Source organism: Dermochelys coriacea, chromosome 27 (assembly GCF_009764565.3).
Source record: "Dermochelys coriacea isolate rDerCor1 chromosome 27, rDerCor1.pri.v4, whole genome shotgun sequence".
NCBI classification, from domain to species: domain Eukaryota; kingdom Metazoa; phylum Chordata; order Testudines; family Dermochelyidae; genus Dermochelys; species Dermochelys coriacea.
Window position 1 is genome coordinate 9534330 of NC_050094.1, and position 23350 is coordinate 9557679.

The 23350-nt window shown below is 52.7% G+C and overlaps 1 protein-coding gene and 1 non-coding gene across 2 annotated transcripts in view; both read right to left on the reverse strand.

Annotated features, from left to right (window-relative positions):
• The window catches only part of NGFR (nerve growth factor receptor), a 36749-nt gene extending 19643 nt beyond the window's left edge, over window positions 1–17106 (reverse strand). Inside the window, exons 1-2 of the mRNA XM_038386002.2 lie at window positions 16827–17106; window positions 7806–7947 (exon numbers count right to left, since the gene is read on the reverse strand). Coding sequence (XP_038241930.1) covers window positions 7806–7947; window positions 16827–16883 — 199 coding nt within the window. The 5' untranslated portion in view covers window positions 16884–17106. The remainder of the gene's footprint in view (window positions 1–7805; window positions 7948–16826) is intronic.
• On the reverse strand, window positions 13240–13350 carry LOC119849200. Its single transcript, XR_005290433.1, has one exon. It is a non-coding gene; the product is annotated as a U5 spliceosomal RNA (small nuclear RNA).
• Window positions 17107–23350: the final 6244 nt, after the last annotated feature.

The following is a 23350-nucleotide window of genomic DNA, read 5'->3' on the forward strand; positions in this document are numbered from 1 at the left end:
TCATCTAGCTAAGGTGGCCCCATTGCCATGTTATCTAGAACCTCACCATCTCTAATGTACCGAGCCACACAACACCGCTGATGCATGGTACAGATGGAGAACTGAGCTAAGTGACAGGCCCAAAGTTCTGGGCTTGAACCCAGGTCTCCCTAGTCCTGTGTCCTAACCACTTGGCCACCCTTCCTCTCGAGAAGGCAGCAGCCCATCCAATGCTCTTGACAATCTAAACCCAGGGTTGTGAGCTCAATCCTTGAGGGGGCCATTTAGGGATCTGGGGCAAAAATTGGGGATTGGTCCTGCTTTGAGCAGGGGGTTGGACTAGATGACCTCCTGAGGTCCCTTCCAACCCTGATATTCTATGATTCTATGATCTTTTAAAAAATAAACAAACAGACCCGTCAGTTTAGGGGGAGGGATAGCTCAGTGGTTTGAGCATTAACCTGCTAAACCAAGGGTTGTGAGTTCAATCTTTGAGTGGGCCATTTAATTCTCTGCGGGGGAGGGATTGCTCAGTGGTTTGAGCATTGGTCTGCTAAACCCAGGGTTGTGAGTTAAATGCTTGAGGGGGCCATTTAGAGATCTGGGGAAAAAACTGGGGATTGGTCTTGCTTTGAGCAGGGGCTTGGACTAGATGACCTCCTGAGGTCCCTTCCAACTCTGATATTCTATGATTCCCACTGAGCAAATCAAACAATCCCACGACAACATAAGCACCATATCACACATGTTCCCCAGAGTCCCACCCATGACTACCCAGCCCTACCAACTGCTCATCTCCTCACCAGGCCCCTGAAAGCCGACCCATTCAGGCTGGCAGGAAGTGAACTCCAAAGGTCCGGACTTCTCATGGAGGGCACCTTGTCAACCACCCTCACTCAGGGTGGGTTAAAGGCGGCTGACAAATCTAATGCTTTCAGTCCTTCCTGTTCATCCATTGCTGGGAGATCATCCCCAAGAGTTGTCTCTCTCAATAACCAGACTGGCAAGGAGATCTCACGCCAACCTTTTTCCATAAGCTCAACCAAACGTGGAAGACTAGATACAGGGCAGGAGCTGGCAAGATAGTCAGTGCCAAGCAATGAGTTCTGGTTAGCCGAGGCCTCCCTGACAGGACTGTACGGCCCTGAAGGAGAGGTGGTTAGTTCACGGGCTTGTGGCATTACACTGTATTGGCAGGGAGTGGTAGACATGTTTTCCTTGGTAGGATGTGCAGTGCCTTGTGGGAGAAGACAGTGGTAGCCACAGACTCCCCGTTGACCCATGTAGGCGTGACTCGTAAGTGACATGAGTCCTAGCCCAGTGACTTTATCACAGGCTGATCTTTCCTCGCACGGACGTGCCATTGGACAGAATTTAACAGCCATAACAGGCCCCTCCTCTTCCCCAGGGTCTGCATCATGTCAATAAACATAACACGGTGACATTCCGTAGTGTCCACTAGGCCTTGGTGTTTGGGCCCAGTACCAATGGGAGTTAGGCACCTTTGAGGCTCCTCGGCTATAGTGAATAGCTCGGAGCTGTCCCGGCCATCTGCCAGGAGGTCCAGGAAAGGGTTGGGCAGCCAGTCGAGCCCCAGCAGCTCCATCTCCATGCAGCTGGAGGGCTTTTCTTTTGGCAGGAAAGCGCAATGGTTCAGAGGCATGGAAAGCAGCTGTGGTTAGCTATTTTAGGCAGTGTCCTCAATAATTCAGCAGCATCAGTTCTCGGTGTCGAAGGATCACAGGGAGGATGATGCTAGCGATGAAAGGCAGAGGGGTCCCCATGTGGCCCAAAGCAGCTGATCGCTATTAGCTTGGCTATTAAGGGAAAACATTGGTGCCTGTGAACAGGGTGTTCCTGGCGGCGACCTCGATCTGTCCTCCCACTGTGCTGGGAGCGCCAAGGCGGGTCAGAGCATCCAGAAAGGTGAGCGTGCCAGGGGGATATTGCCAATCTCTTCCCCTCCTTGGCTCAGCCTCTTCTGCCAAGCTTTCCATGCACCACCCTGCTGGCACAGGCCAGGTATTGCCACCATCCTCTCCTGCTGTACCGTGTGCTGTCGTGGTGGTGGGGGAGGAGGGGGAAGATCACTGCCCCTGCTAATCCTTGAAAGATGCTTCCATCCTCTGCTCTATGGCTGAGGGCACCCCCAAACACATACTCTGGCACCCCAGGGCTTTCCCATTCGCCAACTCCCATCCTCTCTGGCTCGGGTCAGTCCCAGCCTGCTCAGGGTGCACTGAACAGCAGATCATTTGCATCCCTCTGACCCCTTAGCCCCGCAAGGAGTGGGTGTGGGTGTGCGGGGGGGGGGGGGGCATTCCTCTTCACCTCCTAAATCTGTTAATTTGAGTTTTCCATCCCAGAAGCAGCTCTCTCGTCTCTGCCCACCTCTGCTTTCTTGGCTTCTCCTGCGGCCGCCAATTTCATGATTGTAGCTGAGCACAGCACGGAGATCAGACTTCCAAAATCTACTTTATTCAGGCCCTGACCCCCTTGACCCCCCTCCACCCCTACCCGATCACCAGCTTGGCACAAAGATTCTTTCCTGGGTATCTGCTGGTGAATCTTGCCCACATGCTCAGGGTTCAGCTGATCGCCATATTTGGGGTCGGGAAGGAATTTTCCTCCAGGGCAGATTGGAAGAAGCCTGGGAGTTTTTCACCTTCCTCTGTAGCGTGGGGCACAGGTCACTTGAGGGAGGATTCTCTGCATCTTGAAGTCTTTAAACCATGATTTGAGGACTTGAATAGCTCAGACATAGGTGAGGTTTTTCGTAGGAGTGGGTGGGTGAGATTCTGTGGCCTGCATTGTGCAGGAGGTCAGACCAGATGATCAGAATGGTCCCTTCTGACCTTAATATCTATGAATCTGTGCTCTCTCTCCCTCTCACCCATCCCACTCCTTCCCCCCCCCCCCCACCTCCCTTGCCTTTCTGAATAAACCAAGGCATTGCAGTTCCCGGTCAGACGCCGGAGTGCACAGCTCCCATTAACCTGGGTTAATTCCTTACATTATTCTGAATTATTGATGGATGCCATTAGACCGGGGAGTTAGACCGGAAAAGCATATCGGCTGAGTGGGCACATTTTCAGTGGCAGCCGGGTAGGCGAGCTGAACGATTACAGCTGAGAATCAAGCAGGCCCCCATGTCATGATGGATGCTGAGGAGATGAATAAATAAATCATGAGACAGCGGTCGGGAGAGGCTGTCGGTGGCGGGGCGGGGGAATGCAGCCGCTTGGCCTAATGCAGGACTCAGGGGTTGAACTTCAGCATGAAAGGAGACCTGGTTTCTCCTCCCCAAGCAGCCAGCAATGCTTCCTTCTTCACCTCCACAGGCTGAGTTTTGCCCTGATGGTCTTTTGTGCCTTGCTGTTGTCGAATCGGTTGCAATAAATGAGGCCGGCCAGTCGGGAGCAAATCAAAGGAAAGGCTTTTCAGGCCGTACAGGGCAAATTGGAGGAATCCGCAAGCGTGGGCAGTCACCCAGGCCAAATGGTGGGGCTGGATTATTAGAGGGCTCCATCATTTAATGACCAGCGACTGCATGATTATTCTGGATGCTGTAATCAAGAGGCGGCAGATGCCAGGGCTGTAAGCCAATTCCCTGCTGAGGCCCAGAGGGAACGTCTCGCCCACCCCACACCATGGACAGCCTTTCACAACTGGCTAGGCTGCAGTAGAACCGTTTTCTCGCCCCCCCTCTGAAGCACCAAGTAATAGCAGCTGCCAGGGGCAGGAGACTGGATTTGATGGGTCGATGGTCTGAACCAGTGCTTGGCGGTAGGTTAGTGGATCTGAAACGCCCATGCTACGATCCACTAAGGTGAATCCTGTGGATTCTGCAGCCATCTGACGCTCCTATGAAAGCCCAAGGGATTCTCACACGTGGAGCAGCACCGGCGTCAGACCGGATCGCTCCACACTGCCGATATTTCACAAAGAAAAGCGGGAAGGGAGCAGGGCTCAGAATCTGGCACAGGAGAGGCGAGGGGCTTGATTTTTCAGGACCGGCCACCAGCCTTACACTGGCATAGCCCCTGGGCTCCTTATTTACAGAGGTGCAAGCAAGACCAGAATCAAGGCTGTGGGCTCCTTCCAATCAGACATGGACCAAGGCTGTTACCGCAGCTCAGCCAATCCATCGCCCAAGGGATCACAATAGGGGATTGGTCCCTACTGGATCTTTTCAAGTGTTTTCTCATTTTAAATGCCCCCAAATGTCCCCAAGCACTGGAGAGGCTGTCCCATGGCTTGATGGAGCTCACGGCAGCAAGTTCTGTCTTCCAGCTTCCCTTTGCTCCTAGCTACCCTCATTGGGTCACACTCATTCTTCTCCTTTCACCAGCAGCGCCTCTTGGGCACATCTACTCCCCTGATGAGCTTGAGCCCCTCCCTCCTTGAGGCAGGCAGAGTGACCAGCTCACCCATCTGCCACCCCTGACTGTGAAACGACCTGTATTTTATTCTGCGTTTTTTAAAAAGTGACCTCCAAGTTTTAGCTTTTCTCATCATAGTTTTTTCCTTATTGTTTCCATTAAAGTAACCCCGTTGTGTTAGGTGCTGGACAAACACATAGTAAGAGACAATCTGCACCCCGAAGATTTTACAGTCTAAACAGGCAAGTCAAACAAAGGGCAGGGAAACTGAGGCACAGAGAGGTAACATGACTTGCCTAAGGGCATCCATCAGGTCAGTAGCAGAGTTCCTATTTTCCAGCCTGTTGCCCTATTATCTAGATCAGCAGTTCTCAGCCAGAGGTCTGGGGCTTCCTTGGGCGGGGGGGGCCGCGAGCAGGTTTCAGGGGATCCATGAAGCAGAGGCAGTGTTAGACTTGCTGGAGCCCAGGGTAGAAAGCTGAAGCCCCACCTCAAGGGGCTGAAGCCCGGGTCCCTGAGCCCTGCCACCTAGGGCTGAAGCTGAAACCTGAGCAACTTAGCTTCGTGGGGGCCCCTGTGGCATGGGGCGCCAGGCAATTGCTCTGCTTGCTACCCCCTAACGCCAGCGCTGGCTTTTATATGCAGAAAACCGGCTGTGGCAGCATTGGTGGGCCGTGGAGTTTTTATAGCATGCTGGGGGGGGCCTCAGAAAGAAAGAGGGTGAGAACCCCTGATCTAGATCATGCAGTCCCTCTACCCCCAGCCACTCCTGCCTCTGGTTTACTTTGTGACACTGGGGTAGGGGAGAGGGGACACCTCAAGACCCTGTTGATGAGCGACTGGTTGCGTAGCTCAGCTCCCCAGTGTGACAAAGCAGAGAGCAAACCCAGTCCTAGCTGCAGAATGGAAATACACACGCCAGCTATACAAAGACATATCAAGGTCAGCTGGGCACATAAAACAGAAACACATGTATTTATACACACAGCCACCCACGTGCAGATTAACGGACAGATGCAGCCACCTCCGGTCGCTCTAGTGCTGCACCCGAGTTCCAATCCTGCTCTCTTAATAGCGCCCCCCCCCGCACACATTCCCTGAGAGAATCAGAGGATGAGACCTGGAATGGCTCCATCCCGCAGGGGAGAATGCGTCCCAGCCGGAAGGATGCAGGGGAGGGGGTTGCAGAAAAATGTCAAGTCCCCACTCTGAGATTGCGAGACTGGAAACGACTTAAAAGCCCAGAGTGGAGAACGAACATGTGTCAGTGAGGATTAATACCGTCATCTGTGAAAGAGTCTGGGAGCCTGGCATCCAGCAGACCGCACGCACAAAGCTGCCGCTGCATGGCAAAGCCAACAGCACGCCCGCCACAAATACAGCTATGGTCCATAGAGACAGCATGCAAACATTTGCACACGGAGCCACCCCCAGGAGTGGTTAACCTGTAGCTCCATAGCACAGACTTGAGCTAAGGGAGCAATATCACTAACCAGCAGCAGTAGGCTGTTATCCTCAGAGGAAAAAGCCTTGGGGGGGGGCACCACACACACTTGTGCAAGTACAGAGCCAGAGTCATGGTACATCCATCTGCCCGCACAAACAAGTGTGATCCAAGGACATGTTCACTCCCATTCACATCCACTCAACATTTACTGCATGCGCACTCCCTCCATTCCCCGGGTGGGAATTATTTTATCTTCTTCCAAATCCACATTTCCTTCTGGAATGAAGAGCTGGCATGTCTCCCTGGGACCTGATTCACGCAGCATTTGCTCTGCGTGATTGTTAAGACGCATCAGCATGGAATCCCTGCTCAGGGAGTTACACGGTGAGAGACCTAGAGAGAGTTACCAGCATATTCTCGGGGCACGGTTTGCTCCCTGGTAGAAGCTGCTTTGCAGGGTGCTAACACGCGTCTCCTCCAAGGTCAGACAGCGGGGCTGGTATTCAATATCCAGAGTCCTTAGTGCCATTCACTCCGAGGGTAAGTGGCATTCATTGATTTTGCAGGAAGGTTGATATTTTTAGCCTGTGCGGGATGACAGGCCATGGAGCATTTTCCTCTAACAAGCCAGATCACCTGCCCAGAGCCCCCTCCCAATTGGCACCCTCTCCTGCACCAGTCCCCTCTCTTCCAAAAATTGTTTTCAGGAGACACCCTCCCCAAGGATCTCTCCTCCACAGGGGAAGCCTTGTCCTCAGGGAGGTCTTCCCCCCCTGCAGCATTTTCAATTTTGCTCTGGGTCAAACTAAGAAATGTGCAACAAACCATCACACAGCCCTTCACCACAGTGTTTTGGCTTGTGCAGATTTCACTGCAAACAATTGGAACCAGCAGCATTTATTTTCCTGCCATAGTAAATATTTGCAGGGCAAGCTGCCCTGGTGGTGGAGGATGGGGGGACTGGTGTTTTTATTTTCTCTGCAAAGCACCATACACAGCCATAGCACTACAGAAATAATCGTTCAATCATTTCATCACTTCATGTACACCAAGATCACTAGCACATGTACTCTATGAAGAATCTGACGGCGACAAAATGCCTTCGTCCATCCATGATCAAACAGTCAGTTTCTTTGTCCTACAGGGGCTACTTTGTTCTCATCCCCTGCTAAATGGTCAGTCTAATTCCACTTTCTTATTATACTGTAAAAGACCCGGGTTGGAGGCTCATTGGAAAACATCCCATTGGGCAGACCGTACAGCTAAGTAAGACAGAGATAATTTCCCAAATGTCTGAGAGAACCAAGCAACTGCCATCAGCCGGTGCAAGCCCTGGGGAAGGGGCTGAGTGGGTGTGGAGAGGAATAGAGACCCCAAGGAAGCAGGGAATGAAACAAACGGCCAGTAGAAGAAAACGCAAAGGGCTGGTATCTCAGAGGAGGGCTCAGGGGGAGAAAGCCCATAAACCCCTTTGCCATTTGGATGTGCAAGTTAGTGGGTACATGCAGATGGGGAGCTGGCTGATCACACTGTAAGGCCACACCGGCCTTCTTCAGTTGAGAGGCTTTGGTGACAGTGGTTATCGTGTTTGTGGAGGGTATGGTCTATTTGTTATATCCCACCTGCTGTGAGGGGGGGGAATGGGTTTAAATGATATAAAGGGAGACCAGATACCATAGTAATGGGTGCATTAGAAATTGCAGGTGAGAGCAATTAGCTAGTCTGGAGCAAGCAGATACCTGAGTGAGGACTGTACCAAACGGGACGACAGAGTAAAGGGAATACCCACTTTTTCCTAGGTTCACCCTGTATTGTAGTCATGAGAAGACAATACGCACCAGTGATCCAAAGGGCTTTTCCACCCAGCCATCTCACCCCTCTACTGGAACACAACACTCCCTCCCCCCCCAGCTTTACCCCAGTTCAGTAGGCAGCAGGCGGTTTTCCCCCACCTCCAAAGCTTGTTGCAAGGGTGAAATAGAGGACAAGCTACTTACTGTCCAGGCATGGCTCACAGACCGTCTGATTCACCCCACAGGGTTGCGCTACCCCTTCGCCCAGGTTGCAGGCTTTGCAGCACTCCCCGCTGGTGGTGTACCTCTTGGTGAGACATTTCTCCTTTGCAGCCCATGCTGGCCCCTGCCACAGGAGGGAAACAGAATGATCGGGTCAGTCTCCTTGCCATGCAGGTGGGGTGGGTGAGGAAATAAGTAACTAAATAAATTCAGTCCCACCAGCAGGAGGGACGTCCAGCGTGATCAAAACGCCCCAGCCTAAAATGCACTTGATTGGAAACATCTGGGCTTAAGATGAGCTCACCTGCCGACTATTATTAACATCAAAGACTTGGGAGAAGAAAGGGATTAAAGAGTGTCATTCTCCTCCTCCCCCCGCTGCCCCAAATTCCCATTCCCCAATAAAGCCCCCAAAAGCATTAGAGTGAGATCAGCTAGGAGAGCAACCAAGTGCCTGGATTCTGCCCTCCGCCAGCACAGCACATCATGGGGGGGGGCTGGGTTCTTCTGGGTGCTTATTGGACTCCTTATTCGCACTCCTATAGAGCCTTTCATCAAAGGATCTCAAAGCACTCTGCAATTGTCAACCACCTAACCCTCCAACCATCCCTGTGACGTCTAACGGATGCAGGGGAATAAATAAAGGCTCAGAGACTTGCCCAAGGTCGCTGCAGCCACCCAGTGGGAGAGCTAGAAAGCGAACTGAGTTTTAAACCCTACCATCCCAAACCCTCACCTTGTTAGGGTGACCAGACAGCAAGTGTGAAAAATCAGGACAGGGACTGGGGAGTAATAGGCATCTATCTAAGACAAAGCCCCAAATATCGGGACTGTCCCTATAAAATCGGAACATCTGGTCACCCTACGCCTTGTGCACCGTGGTTTACTTGAGCTCCAGGACCTGAATTCTGAGGACTGATAATGGAAGCGCATGCTTTGAAGTGGTTGGTAATTATGGTGCCGAGGGATTCAGCTATACCACTGTCTAATGGAAGCAACAGTATTTGCTTTCTAAATAAATCCTGCCCTGGCGTATGGAAGCAATAACACGCCACAAGTTGAGTGGTTAGGACAGAGCTACACATGCATCATATGGGTTTGGTAAACAGCAGATGAGTGAGGCCAATCTTCCTGAGAAGTGGGAGGGCTGGGTGCTTTAACTTCACCCTCCCTAGCAACGCGGCGTCTGCTTCCCTAGAAGAGACAGTTAGCGGCCGAGTGTCGGCAAAGGTTACGTTTTGCAAAGGCTATTATTTTTCCCTGCTGCAATGCTTGTCGGTAGAAGGAGCCAACTGGTTTGTACAAGCTGTGGTAACGAAAAGAAGAAGGGGAGAATTGGATGGCTCAGGGCATGGTAATGAGATTCACAACCTTCCACCAAGGGGAGTTGGGCACCTAAATACTTTTGAGGCTCTGGGCCCCAGTGCAAATCTAGCCCAGGCAGGGACCAAAAAGTGCTACTATCTGGCATTCTGTATGAAATGAGCTTGGCAGCATCACGCCACTTTCCATTCTGCATGTCACAAACCAACTGCCACTGGTGCTAACTGCCAACCGTGTCTACGGTCTCAACAGAAAGGCCCAGGAATACATGGGACAGAGAGACTGAAATACCTCTCTCCTTGTCCTGAGCAGTGGTCCTGCAGGGCTGTCGATAAACACAGCTATACTTGAACAATCCTCTTGGCTAGTACTGATGGGAAACATTTCCTGTGGTGGGGTATTTTCGTGAAGTGACCACTCAGTTCAACAAAAATAAATCTGCTCACAGCACTGCAGGCTGGGAACTTGCTACTTTATTGAATTGCATCACAACAGAGTGGAGAGGGGAAGCTTCCATTGACTAAAACAGGAAGTAAGAGCAAGGTGGAACATGGCTCCAACTCATAATACTCTGAATTAATCCCTTGATAACCATCTCCTACTTCGACCACATCACTAATGAAGAGGTCCGTAACATCATCACTCAACGCGCTGGGTCATATGAAGACCTCCTGACAACCATGAAGAAGCACAAGCTGAAGTGGTACGGCCATGTAACAAGATCATCTGGCCTATCCAAGGTCATCCTCCAAAGGACAGTACAGGCGAAGAGAAGAATAAGTAGACAGAAGAAGAGATGGATTGACAACATAAAAGAGTGGACAGGAATGGACTTCACAGAGACTCAAGCACGGACACACAGAGTTAAGGGGTGGAGACAATGGGTTGATTGCTTACCACTGATGGTGCCCCAATGACCAATGCGGTGATGCGAGCGAGGATGATGAGAGGCATAAATCATCAATCTCTATGCAATTTAAGATTCACTTTTTTTTAAAATAATTGTGTTTCTAGCTTTTAGGTTTCTGAAGAAAACCTCCCAAATGGGAATGTATGCAGCACTGTCTTCCTGAGTCTGCAGACAGATAGCTCGCCTGCTGCTTACCGCTTCTTGAAATAGCAGCAGAGTGAAGCCTAGAAGCCTGGTCAGTTTCATAGCCTCTGGGAGCAAGAATCATGTCAGTTTTAGTCTGCTGCTCTGGGCAGTAGCACAAGAAAGCATCGGAGTTATTCATAAAGAAAAAGTCACTTTGCAGAGATCTGACCTCTCCAGCAGCAGCAAGTAGAGTGTGGGAAGAATAGTTAAGAGGAATTGGAAGAGAGAAAAAGTTCTTCCTTCCTTCCAGCAAACATAGGGAGTTCACCTTTATCTGCCACCAATAGCCAGAAGCAGCTACCCAAGATGGAGCAGAGTCTAGGGTGAGCATCACTGGAAGGAATCCCAGTCCCACCCCCGTTTAAAGAAACTGGGAGAGGAGCTTCTGGATTCTCACCACCACACTCTCTCTTGACTTCCATAGTTGGGGGGCAGGGATAGCTCTGTGGTTTCAGCATTGGTCTGCTAAACCCAGGGTTATGAGCTCAATCCTTGAGGGGGACATTTAGGGATCTGGGGCAAAAACTGGGGATTGGTCCTGCTTTGAGCAGGGGGTTGGACTAGATGACCTCCTGAGGTCCCTTCCAACCCTGATATTCTATGATAGTATCAGCCTCTAACTAGTAGGTTAACTCTTGTGCCAGATAGGTGTCTGGTACAGTTATCAAGCCCATCGGGACTCGAAAGCAGCATCTCCCCACTGCACCTTTCATGAGGCAATACAATTCATGCCAGAAATGAAAATACAGCATTGAAAAAAAATCTCTCAAAACAAACCCTGCCAGGAAAAAAAAAAAACAAAGCAGGAAAGACGCTTTCCTGGCAATTTCTCTTGCCCACCCGCCCCTCCCCACACAAGGGAGACGAGCTGAGCGAAGGAACCCAGTGCCTTCGCAAGCCAGCTCAGGTCCCTGCACAGCGGGCACCTTCTTCGACCAATTAGCTGCCTCCTTTCCCAGTGTCCACTTGATAAACTCTGTGCTCTGTCTATTACAGATGCTGGTGTTAGACAAGGGCGTGCCAATTACAGGCATTTGAATGACAAAGGGCTCCAATTACCCAGCGCTTGAGAGCATGTGGGCACTGGCGCTGCATTTGGCAGCACAGTTAACTAGCAAGGGCCTGGGATGACTCTCTCTGGGCATGACTGTAATAAAAGACCCACGGCACCAAGCCTTGGAGGCTGGATCAAGTGACTCCGGCTCATGGGGCTCAAAACAGCAGTGTAGACATTCTCGCTTGGGCTGGACCCTGGTTCTGAAACCCCGTGAAGGGGGTGGCTCAGAGTCTGCCCTCCAGCCCGATCCTGAATGTCTACATGGCTATTTCTAGCCCCGCAAGCTTGAGTCAATTGACCCAGCCTCTGATACTCGGTGCCGCGGTGTTTTTCTTTGCAGGGTACACATACCCTCTTGTAAACGTTGCATCACATGAGTGACCCCAAAAGCTGGGGCTTCATGCTCAAGCCGGCACATCCAGGCTAAGAAGGGTCCCTGGTAAGTAAAGTAATAACTGCAAGCTCCTCACAGGCTCTTGTATCATTATTTTAGGGCCGTGGTTCTCAACCTTTTGGGGCTCAGGACCCATTTGTAAATGCTTATGGTCTGTCATGACCCAGTAAATAGTCTGGGAGTGGAGGCCCTGGGGTGGATTCGGTCGGATCCTGCCTCCTGCGAGGTTGGGTCCTGCCCAGCACTCACCCCACAGTGGCAGCTCCTATGCTGTGGGACTGGCTGGGCTTGGCTCTCCACTCCAGGCATTGCAACCTGACTGGACCAAATTGGTATGAGTGGAGTTGTGACCTGGCTCATGGGGTTGCAGCGCCACTCACTCAAATTTAGCCTACCCGAACTCCCGTCAGCATGACGGCTCAATCAACCTGAGCCGCGCTGGGACCCCAGAGGCTGCAATGCCTGGAGCAGGGAGGTGAGCCCAGCCAGCTCCACAGCACAGGAGCTGCCACGGGACCCTTTGAAACATTCTGGCAACCCAATGTCAGGTGCCGACCCACGGGGTTGAGAAACCCTGGTCTAAGGCCTCTCTGCTGGGTGAGGTTGGGACTGGAGAAGCTGTGGGGGTTACATCATTCGACGGTGCCCCCTGCTGGAAGAAGATAAGAATTAAATTAGGGTTGGCCAAAAGAAAATAATTCCATTTGGTGAAAAATATGGAGGTTTCAGAATGCGTTTACATTCTGCCTCGGAATGAAACCGAAACCTTTCAAAACTGTCCACAAAATATGAGAGAGAGAGAGAGAGAGAGAGAGAAAAGCCCAGGGCCCTGTGACTCGGGCAGTGAAACATCCAGACTCAAAGCTTTCTTCTGCCTGATTCCAGCAGCTTTAGAAGCAGTCTCCCTCTACCTGATTTAGAGCAGGCATTTGAACCCGAGTCATCCCCCGCAGCCCAGCTGAGTGCCCTAACCACTGGGCTATCACATAGTGAGGGGCTTGCTCTCGTTTTGCTCAGAAATTCCATCCTGACCCAAGGAATCTTCCTGGTGAAAGTTTAATTAAAACCGGCAAATTTATGCCAAAAGGCTACAACGAGAGGTGGAAGTGTCATCAAAAAATTCCCAAATGACTCCAGATGAAATTGCTTTAAGAGCCATCACACCCAGCTCACCTCTAGGGTGACCAGATAGAAAGTGTGAAAAATTGGGACAGGAGGTGGTGGGTAATAGGCGCCTATATAAGAAAAAGCCCCAAATATCAGGACTGTCGCTATACAATGGGGACATCTGGTCACCCTACTGACCTCCTGCATCACCCCAAGGTGACCCCTGCTAAGAGGGGCAAGGACTGCAGTAAGTGGGTCAACATTCAGTGACTTGTCCTGCATCCTTTCCGACAGTGACTCCTCTTGCCAGAGGCTGGGGCTGGAGTAACAAACCAGCTGCTCACATTTCTTACTATGAATAGCTCTGGGAACGAACGGGAGCAAAGCAGCTGTGCTTTTGGCCCCAGTCTGCTCAGGCTGGCTGGGACTGAATGAAGTGGGTTACCAAGAAGCCTCAAAAAATTGGGTAGAAACTCATACATGTTCCTCTCCACAGAAATCTTTAGTAAAAGGCGAAAGATTTATATGATCTGAAGAGAAACCATAATATAGCCAGGCTCTTACCCCAGCCTCTGCCAGGGTTCCTAGAAGCTAGAAGTGAAATATACAGGCTTTCCTGCCGCCAGTACTCCCTGCAGTGCCCCCTGCTGGGAGAGAGCAGCTGTGAGATATGGCTAATCCCTCGCAATCTGATTGCCAGGGAGGGCCACTGACTGACAGCCCGCACTCTGCATCCCCTGTTGTAATTCTTGCCAGGAAAGGTCAGAAGAAATAAGCAATGCCCCCCCTGCTCCTTGGCAATCCCTCCCCTCAATGCTACTAAATGATGTGGAAAATATAACTTCCATTCCCTGGTTCCAGAATCCACCCTCCCCGCCAGCCTGCGTTTCCCTTTCTGCTCTGGTCCCGAGCACTGAAAACTCCCATAAAGATTAACACACTTATAGGAAGGCACATGGTCTTCATTAGTCCAGTGAAATGTGCATGTTATTAACACAACTCCTGTTGACAAAGCCACAGGTATTAACCCCATAAAGCATTATGACAGCTGGAACAAGAAGGGGAGAGTGACACCTCCATAAGCTTTTAATTGCTTTTTAAGTTGCGCTGGTGTGTGTGTGGGGGGTGTGTGTGTGTTTTGTTTTATTTTTTTAAGGAAGAGGATGATTGATCATAAACCCTGGAATATATGTAGGACATGGTAGCAAGGCACATTACCAGTAAATCTCTGGCATGAAAAAGATTTCATCCTGAACTGAAACCTGAATCCTGAACAGGAGACCTGGGGCAAACTTCGAGCTGGAGATGGGTTCAAAATCCTGAAGCCATACTGCCCCACAGCCTTGTCACATTCCATGGCTACTAGCCTCACTGGCCACAACCAGCAGAACCAAAATGCCAGCTCAGAACAACCCCCATACTTTGGGGACATCTGAATTCTGGGTCATTCGCAAGTCACAGCACCACATGGGCAGTTTCTCTCTGCATCCTGCCACTTGAGAACTGCACTGACCAAACTGAAGACCCTTCCCCTTCCCTTCCTATTCCTCCCAAGGAGTTTATCTGCTACTTGGGGTTGGTAATGGGACACTGAGCCTTCCGGCTCTAAGCAAGCGGTTCCAATCCAGTGCAGCTCGGTGATGACTGAAAGTTATTGCCATCTGTTCAGTGGCCTGTGTGAAGTGGGCTGATGGGTGTCTCTTTACCTTCTAGGGGCAGATGTGCTCATTGCAGTCCACAACTGCCTACCCCCCGAACACACACCCCTCGGCTGGCTGTCTCAGCAGAGAATCAAGGGTACAAATGAACACCCCTTTGAGCCCTAGCGGTGATCCCTCCGGGTCACAGCTGAGCATGGAGAGCACTGGGGGTGCCTGACCTGTTTCTGCTCTGTAGATCAAGTTGTGTGCTAAGGAGGTGCAAAATGGCTTTAAATAAATGAGGTTGGTTCAAGCCCTGAAGTATGAGGTTTAAAATCCCCTCCAAAATGTGCCCAGCAGTAACTCTCATAACTCTGGATAGTCCTGATATCCACAGAAACATCCACTCCTGCCCAGGCTGTGGATCTGAGCGGGGCTAGCAATTCCTCTGTTCCTAGGGATCTATAATATACCTCTGCCTAGGGGCCTTTTCTTCTGCTCAGTCACTGCCTTTGGCTTGTGAATATTTCACTGGCCTTTCGCACTCTCCCCCATGCAACGCTTTTAATGGTTGCCCCCTATCGTATTTGAATGGCCGGTGCCCCCACAAGAACCCAGGGAGGGCGGGGGAAGGGTGCTTTAGCAATTAATGCACAATTGCTCTATGATCCTGTACTCCTGCTCAGGTGGGAGCCCTGATCTCATGCCCCCAGGGGGCCCCAGACTAGAGGAGAAACCCCTAGCCCCCTGCTAGCCCCTTCTGCTATGTGTGAAGGTCACAGGGGTCCAGGCACTTGGGCTGCCACCCAGACTAAGGGTGGGGTTAGTTGAACTGAGCCAGCTGTGGAAAGGTGCCTGCTGGCTGATACCTTCCCTGGGCTGGGGCTTCCCCTCTCTTGGCTGGGGATGGGTGTCTGGAGCACCCCGAGCAGGGACACTGGAAGCTGCCATGCCGCTCAACCTGATGCCTGTGGGTGCGGGAGAGATTTTGCCCCTGGGAATGGGATAGCAGCAGGGGAGGGGGAGAGAGGTGGGGGAGTATCTGGAAAGTGGCACAGAAGGGTGAGTGGGGAGGAGGGGTCGGGAAAGGGAGGGGAAGCGGCTGCGGGGGTGGGTGGATGGCTTGGGGAAAGGGGTGGGTGGATGGAGAGGTTGGAGGGAAGAGAAGGGAAGGGGTGGGTGCATCACAGGGGCCAGTCTGGCCGCAGGATCCCCAGCCCAGCCGCCTGCATTAGTTTAAAGCCTCTCAGCATCCCTTTGTGGGCGCTCAGCTCCTTGGCTGGATGGAGCCCCCCGGGCTGGGCTCAGCCCCAGGGAAGGGGACGGAGCATGTTCCAGGCAAAGTGCCCGGCCCAGAGGGGAGAAGGTCACAGCCCAGCCCTGCTCTCTGTGCCCCCCACACACACTTTGCCCAGCTGCCCACCGCTCTGCACCCCCTGACCGCCTGGCCATCCTCCACCCCCGCACCCCTCGGCTAACCACCCCCCGTGCCCGGGTACCCCTCTCCGAACCCTCTTCCCCCCGGGCTAACCCCCTTCCCTCCGTCCCCCTGTACCCTTCCCCCCAGCTAACCCCTCCCCCAGTCCCCTTGTATCTGGGTACCCCCACCCCGCTGCTCCCCTGTGCCAGGGTACCCCCCGCACCTCTCTCCCCGCTAAGCACTCCCCCGTCCCCCTGTGCCTGGGGACCCCCGCACCCCTCCCCCTCTAACCACTCCCCCGTCCGCCTGTGCCCGGGGACCCCCCGCACCCCTCCCCCGCTAACCACTCCCCCGTCCCCCTGTGCCCGGGGACCCCCCGCACCCCTCCCCCGCTAACCACTCCCCCGTCCCCCTGTGCCCGGGGACCCCCCACACCGCTCCCCCCGCTAACCACTCCCCCGTCCCCCTGTGCCCGGGGACCCCCCGCACCCCTCCCCCGCTAACCACTCCCCCGTCCCCCTGTGCCCGGGGACCCCCCGCACCCCTCCCCCGCTAACCACTCCCCCGTCCCCCTGTGCCCGGGGACCCCCGCACCCCTCCCCCGCTAACCACTCCCCCGTCCCCCTGTGCCTGGGGACCCCCGCACCCCTCCCCCGCTAACCACTCCCCCGTCCCCCTGTGCCTGGGGACCCCCGCACCCCTTCTGCCCCGCCGTCCCCTCTGACCCGCTACACCCCTTGTCTCCATCCCTAGATCCGGCTGCCGTCCCGTCCCCCTGCGCCCGGACACCCGTCCCCCGTCCCGCCACACTGCCCCCCGCTCCCGCCCCAGCCCTGTGCCCGCCTACCCCCTTCCCCACCCGCCCTGCTGCCTCCTCCTCTGGGGCTCTCCCAGCGCACGGTGCCCCCGGGACCCGCACCCCTTCCCCGGGCCCGGGGCGCAGCCAGAGCCCGCAGCTTCACTCACCCCTGGGACCAGCAGCAGCAGCAGCAGCAGCAGCGGGGGCAGCAGCTTCTTCCCCATGGTCTTTCCCGGGCGTGTGCGAGCGACGAGGCAGAGCGAGCGGCGCTTCCCCGCCCCGGCCCCGGCCCCGGCCCCTGCAGCCTCTCACCTCCCCGGCGGGCTCAGGTCGGAAGAGGGAGGCAGCCCGGCTGGCTGCGGGACAGCACCTGCCTCTGAGCCCGAAGCTCAGCCCTGTTTCATTAAAACGACCGATGCTGCTCTCCCACTGGCTGGGTGGCTTTTCAAAAACCCAAGTCACTACAGCAGCCCCTCCTCCCTGTGCGCCCCCCCCCCCGCTTCCCCTCCACCCCCAGGAATATTACAACACACACATACACACACACACACACACACGCTGGCATCTGCCCGCTCAGCCAGAGACTCTTCGGAAAGGAACCTGCCAGACAATTAGCTGGGAAATGCACAAAACTGCAAAGAACCAGCAGGCAGCTTCCAGCTCCCTTCCCCAGCTGCCATTCATGGCCCTGGAAAAGCTGAATGAGACACAGTTTAATGGACTGGGTTTCCAGGAGAAGGGCTGCACACAGGGCCGTTGAACTGGTTGGGCTCCTTCTGTATTACCCACCCTATGCCATACACCCCCCTCCCCCAAATCCATCCACCCCTCCGTCTCATCCACAGCCCAGCATCCAGCCCCCCGCCCATCTATCTGTCCGCCTTTGCTCCTGTCTGTTTTATTCTTTATTTGTAGTACAGCAGCACCGAGAAGCCTCCATCGGGGGCTTGGTGCCCTGGGCTGAGGCAGCCTGAGAAAGCCCAAAGAGGAGGATGACCTCTAAATTCCCCCTTTCACCTGCCCATCCCACTGGTCCTCTTTTAAGTCAGAGCTTGCTGGTATGGAGAGGGCTGCCCAGATGGGAAGGAAGACTGGAGACTGCCCTTGTGCAGCCAGGGTCCCAAAGACGTCAGAGTCCCTTCTTTAAGAATGGTCCACAATGTTTTGGCCAGACCCTCCGTTACAGTGGAGACGTGTCCAGTACAGTTTGGCGGGGAGAGGAGCAAGGAAGTGTCTCTTGCCCCCTCCTGAAACTAGGCCAGCTGTGTGCAGCCCGGGTGTGCGGCATAATTCAGAGCAGCTTGAAGGCTGCTCTAAACGAGTCCAGCTGCTGATGGTCCCCGGGGGCTGATACATCAACCAGGGACTGCCAGTCAGTCACATTCCTTTTCCCTCCAATCCCTGTCCCTACATTGGCAGCAGGAAGGGGTGTGTGAAGGAGGAACTACCCAGGCCCTAACTTCCAGAGAATTGCCCTATATTGGGGCAAGCAGTTCCCCATATACTGGCCAGGGATGCTGGCATTAGGGTCGCTGGGCCCATGCTGCAGGGGAGAATTGGAAGAATCCTGTTTTACCAGGGCGCTACCATAGAGTGTGGAGAGATTATGGTAGTGTATTTTATAAATTAAACACTAACTACACTGTTTGGGGCCATTACTGGAGAACACTGTAGTGCTGTTGTTATTATTAAGGTAAAATTCCCCTTGTCCCTCACTGCAAGCGAGGAAGGGTGGTCTTGGGGCTACCACACTGCTCTGGGGCTCAGGAGATCTGGGCTCATTTCCGAGGGTCTGCTGCAGGCTCCTCGTGAAACCTTGAGCAAGTCACTTAAAAAAAAAATCACTCCCTGCCTCAGTTTCCCCATTTGTAATGCAGGAGCAATAGAACACTCCCTTTGTTTGAATTGCCAGCTGTTTGGAGCAGAGGCTGTCTGCTGCTATGGGTTTTTACAGCACCAAGCACAAAGGTGCCTTGACCTCAGTTGGGGTCAGTAGGTGCTACTATAATACACATAATAAGAAAGAAAAAGGTGAGTTGATTCCTTGATTGGCAGCAAGTTCCCTCCTCTGTGCACAGACCTGGTTTCTGCAGCCTCCTGCTGGCTGGGCGCTCTTCTCTTGGGCCTCGGAGTTTGAGTTTATCAGAAGAAAACCCTGTCTTACTTCCTCCCCTGCCTTGACCCTGCGGCCACTGACTAGCTAACTGTGCCCTTGTGAGAGGAGGCGGTTGGAAATCCTGCTTCTCCTCCATCTCAGCAGCAATCTTCTGCCTCTGAGCGGGGAGCTGGCATCCAGCACGACTCAGCGGAGCGTGACACCGGCTGAATGCTCTCTGTGGGGCTCATCACACCACTACTGGCCTTCATTGTGACTTTGGAAACGCATGTCAGCTTGAAGAAAAGGAGTACTTGTGGCACCTTAGAGACTAACAAATTTATTTGAGCATAAGCTTTCGTGAGCTACTAAATTTGTTAGTCTCTAAGGTACCACAAGTACTCCTTTTCTTTTTGCGAATACAGACTAACATGGCTGCTACTCTGAAACCTGTCAGCTTGAGAGTTACCCAGCTCACACTGGGTGTTCCTGCCCCTCCCAAAATGTCCCCTAACCCCAGGGGACAAGGAGCTCTCGAAGTCAGATGGCTCCAGCAGCAGCTGGCAGGGCAAGGCATGGGGGAACGTGAGCCTGATCCCCAAAGTCAAGTGGAGAATTAGGATGAAACTCAAGGGAGGGGAGGGTGTTGCAGGAGGGGGGAGGAGAGGGGGACGTTGTGAATTCCTTTCTGCACCCCCAACCTATGTACCCGATCCTCCCCAGTCCTTATTGGGAGACAATGGGATTTTGGCCTAGGGAAGCAGAGTTAAGGATCTGGCCCCACTCTGGAGTTCGCTGGAAATGGGTGAATGAAAAACCAAACCAAAGGAGGAGATTGGCCTTAATTAAGATACCGTCCTGCTCTCCAGCCAGGATCCACAACCTGGCAGCATCCAAGAAGGCCAAACCCTCCCACCCCTAGGTGAGTTCTGTGGGATTTTTGCCTGAGTGAGAAATTAAACCCGGCTGGTGCAGGAGTTTCCCCTGTTCCCTCCAGTCTCCAGTCCATTGCCCCACTTTAGTTTTTAATCGCTCCAGGAGGCTGTTTCACCACCCCCCGGCATCAGCATTCAGACACCCCAGTCCCAAGAGACATCCCCCCACTTGTGCGTTATTGTCCTTCGCCGGTTTCCTCCCCATTGCCCATCCCGCGGTGCCTTGTTAAACCCACCCTCGTGCATTCTGCCCCCTTCCGGCATTTGCAAGCAGAGACCAGGGTCTTGCAGAGCAGTTGCTCAGCCAAAATATTTCAATTCTTCTGATCTTGCCTCGCAAATCAAGCCCTGCAGCTCCCCGATGGTTTTGTTGACGCTCTCCTTTGAACTGCCTCCAGCTGAATCTATCTTCCTGGCAATGAAGCACCCACCGCTGAAGGCAGTAGCACGACTGCGCGTGTGTTTTTCAGATGATGACTGTAGCACTGGTTTATAGCCCTTGTTACTACACTTTGCTTAGCTGCGAGATGCGGCGTGACGGGCTTCACCTTGCTAAGAGCAGCTGGGCATTCGCCCATAAGTTAAATACCCCTCCTTAACCAGCTTGTAATGAAGAGGTGGTACCTCCCTGCAGACAGCTCTGGGCTGCCTTCCTGCCATTGCTAGCCTTCCTGCTGCTGTGGAGTAGGGACTATGCCATATTGATCGGTTTCCTCTCACAAACACGAGCTATCGACCTGCCAAAGCGAATGGGGTCAAACAGCACGAGTGGGGCGGCTGTATTCTTCTGGGCAGCTCAGTCTGCTCTGATGAGCAGCTACAAAGGATCTTTAGGAAAGTCCCTCTTTCAGAGCCTTTCGCTCAAGTCCAATAAAATTAAACAAAGGATATGGTTTGTTCTTCGGGTTTCAGAGTAGCAGCCGTGTTAGTCTGTATTGTTCTTCATCAGCCAGACGTAGCATCACATGTGCATCCCATCCCAGGGCAGGATCTGAAGTTTGGTTTGCTGGCTCCGCTCAGTTGTCTGTCCGGGGTGAAGCTTGGGAGCAGGGTCCTCAGTTATACTTGGCAGAGCTGGTATTTGGGACAAGAGCCCAGTGCCCACTCAAGGATCAAACTCTTGAAGCTGGAAGCAGAGGTGATAAACCAAGCTTTTCTTTTTGCTAATGCTGAGAAGATTGCAATGGGGAGATCTGCCTGGTTGTAGGGCAGAGCAGTGTGGCTACAATGGGGGAGATCCAGAACAAGGAGATGATTAATCTTGTGCTTCCCGATCCAGGCAAACCCACCCTCTCTCTAGTAATACACAAGTCCCTTGCTGATCCCTGGGAATGCCTTCCAAACTCCGGGGAGTTTACAAATCGACTCCAGGTGTCATGGATCCTGAAACAATCCCCACATCCTCAAAGGCCCCCATTCAGAGGTGATGTGCAAGGTGGGGCTGGAGGCATCTACACTGGTGTAACTTCCACGCGCCAGGGCTAGACATGAGCAGCACCTCAGGGAAAGAAACGAACAGGAAAAAGCTAATTCAGTTTTGGGATGCATCAGGAGTGGTATTTCCAGTAGGGATAAGGAGGTTTTAGTTCCATTATACAAGGCACTAGTGAGACCTCACCTGGAATACTGTGTGCAGGTCTGGTCTCCCATGTTTAAAAAGGATGAATTCAAACTGGAGCAGGTACAGAGAAGAGCTATTAGGATGATCCGAGGAACGGAAAACTTGTCTTATGAAAGGAGACTTAAGAAGCTTGGCTTGTTTAGCCTAACTAAAAGAAGGTTGAGGGGAGATATGATTGCTCTCTATAAATATATCAGAGGGATAAATACCGGAGAGGGAGAGGAATTATTTAAGCTCAGCACCAATGTGGACACAAGAACAAATGTGTATAAACTGGCCACCAGGAAGTTTAGACTTGAAATCAGACGAAGGTTTCTAACCATCAGAGGAGTGAAGTTTTGGAATAGCCTTCCAAGGGAAGCAGTGGGGGCAAAAGACCTATCTGGCTTTAAGATTCTACTCGATAAGTTTATGGAGGAGATGGTATGATGGGATAATGTGATTTTGGTAATTAATTGATCTTTAAATATTCAGGGTAAATAGGCCTAATCCCCTGAGATGGGATATTAGATGGATGGGATCTGAGTTACCCAGGAAAGAATTTTCTGTAGTATCTGGCTGGTGAATCTTGCCCATATGCTTAGGGTTTAGGTGATCGCCATATTTGGGGTCAAGAAGGAATTTTCCTCCAGGGCAGATTGGAAGAGGCCCTTGAGGTTTTTTGCCTTCCTCTGTAGCATGGGGACAAGTCACTTGAGGGAGGATTCTCTGCTCCTTGAAGTCTTTAAACCACGATTCGAGGACTTCAATAGCTCAAACATAGGTGAGGTTTTTCGTAGGAGTGGGTAGGTGAGATTCTGTGGCCTGCGCTGTGCAGGAGGTCGGACTAGATGATCAGAATGGTCCCTTCTGACCTTAGTATCTATGAATCTATGAAATTATCTTTCCTTCTCTTAACTCCTACCACCTCCCAGCCCCACAGTGTGTAAGTTACAGGGAACTTCCACTTCCCCAGCTGTAACTGACGCATCCCTTCTGAATCTGACCTTCAAATCTGAGGGACCCAGACATAGGCACTGGAGAAGCCACTGTACAGGAGCTCTGGGTCTGGACTGCATTACAATGGAAATCATAGGGAAACCCCTCCACCTCAAGGGTTCTGGAACTCAACCCCTTGGGCCTGATTCAGATCTCACGCCCATGCAAATCAGGAGTCAAGGGAATTACATTGGAGTGAGAGAGTGGAGAACTGGGCCTCTTGTCTCCATTACCCGTGGGTTAACAGCTTCCGCTCCAGGGTTCTGGGCTCGAATAACCCTCCTTTCAGGCATTGGCTGCCCCGGCTCACAGGCTGTGGGGTTGATCTGCAGAATGCGACAGAAAGCAGGAGCCCCGTGCAGTTAGATCTGTGATCTCCCCTCCCCAAGCCCCCATACTCTCTACCCTCCAGGGATACTCAATCCTCAAAAGCCCAATGCATTTTCCTAGGCCCACATACTGCTCTCTGCCCAGCCCTGAGCGAACAGCCTGACACTGATGGAGCAATTGGCCCACGGGGAGGAATATAATGGTGGTGTAAAGCAGAGTCAGGCAGACAGAGACACCTGGTCAGATGGGCTGTATCTGCAGTTGGGCTGGGACACAGCTACAGTAAGTCAAATCTTCTTCATGGCTTTGATCTTTAAGAGATTGACCTCCTAGGGTTAACACCCAGGTCCTGGCTGACTTCCTGGGGTCCTGCAGGAGCCCAAGGGACTCCATGCCAAGGGGGAAGGTTTAAGATCCAGCATATCTGGTCTCCAAGGAGATGAGGCCTCTAAAAAAGAGGGAGGGTTTCTAGTCACTGGAGTGAGCCCTGCCCTGCCCCACCTCCCTGCCACCACAACCACCCTCCTCCTGTGCCCTGAACCCCCAGCATGACCTGGCTTCACTGCCTGTTCCTGACCCTCTCTTGGGCTGGGGCAGTCAGGAATAGGGCAGGGAGGAACCAGTATGGAGACTGCTTTGGGGGCAGGGAAGCTGATAGACAAGAGAGATGTGACTCTCCCCAGGTCTGAGGTGCATTTTCAAAGGCCACAACTAAAATGCTCCAGCCATCTG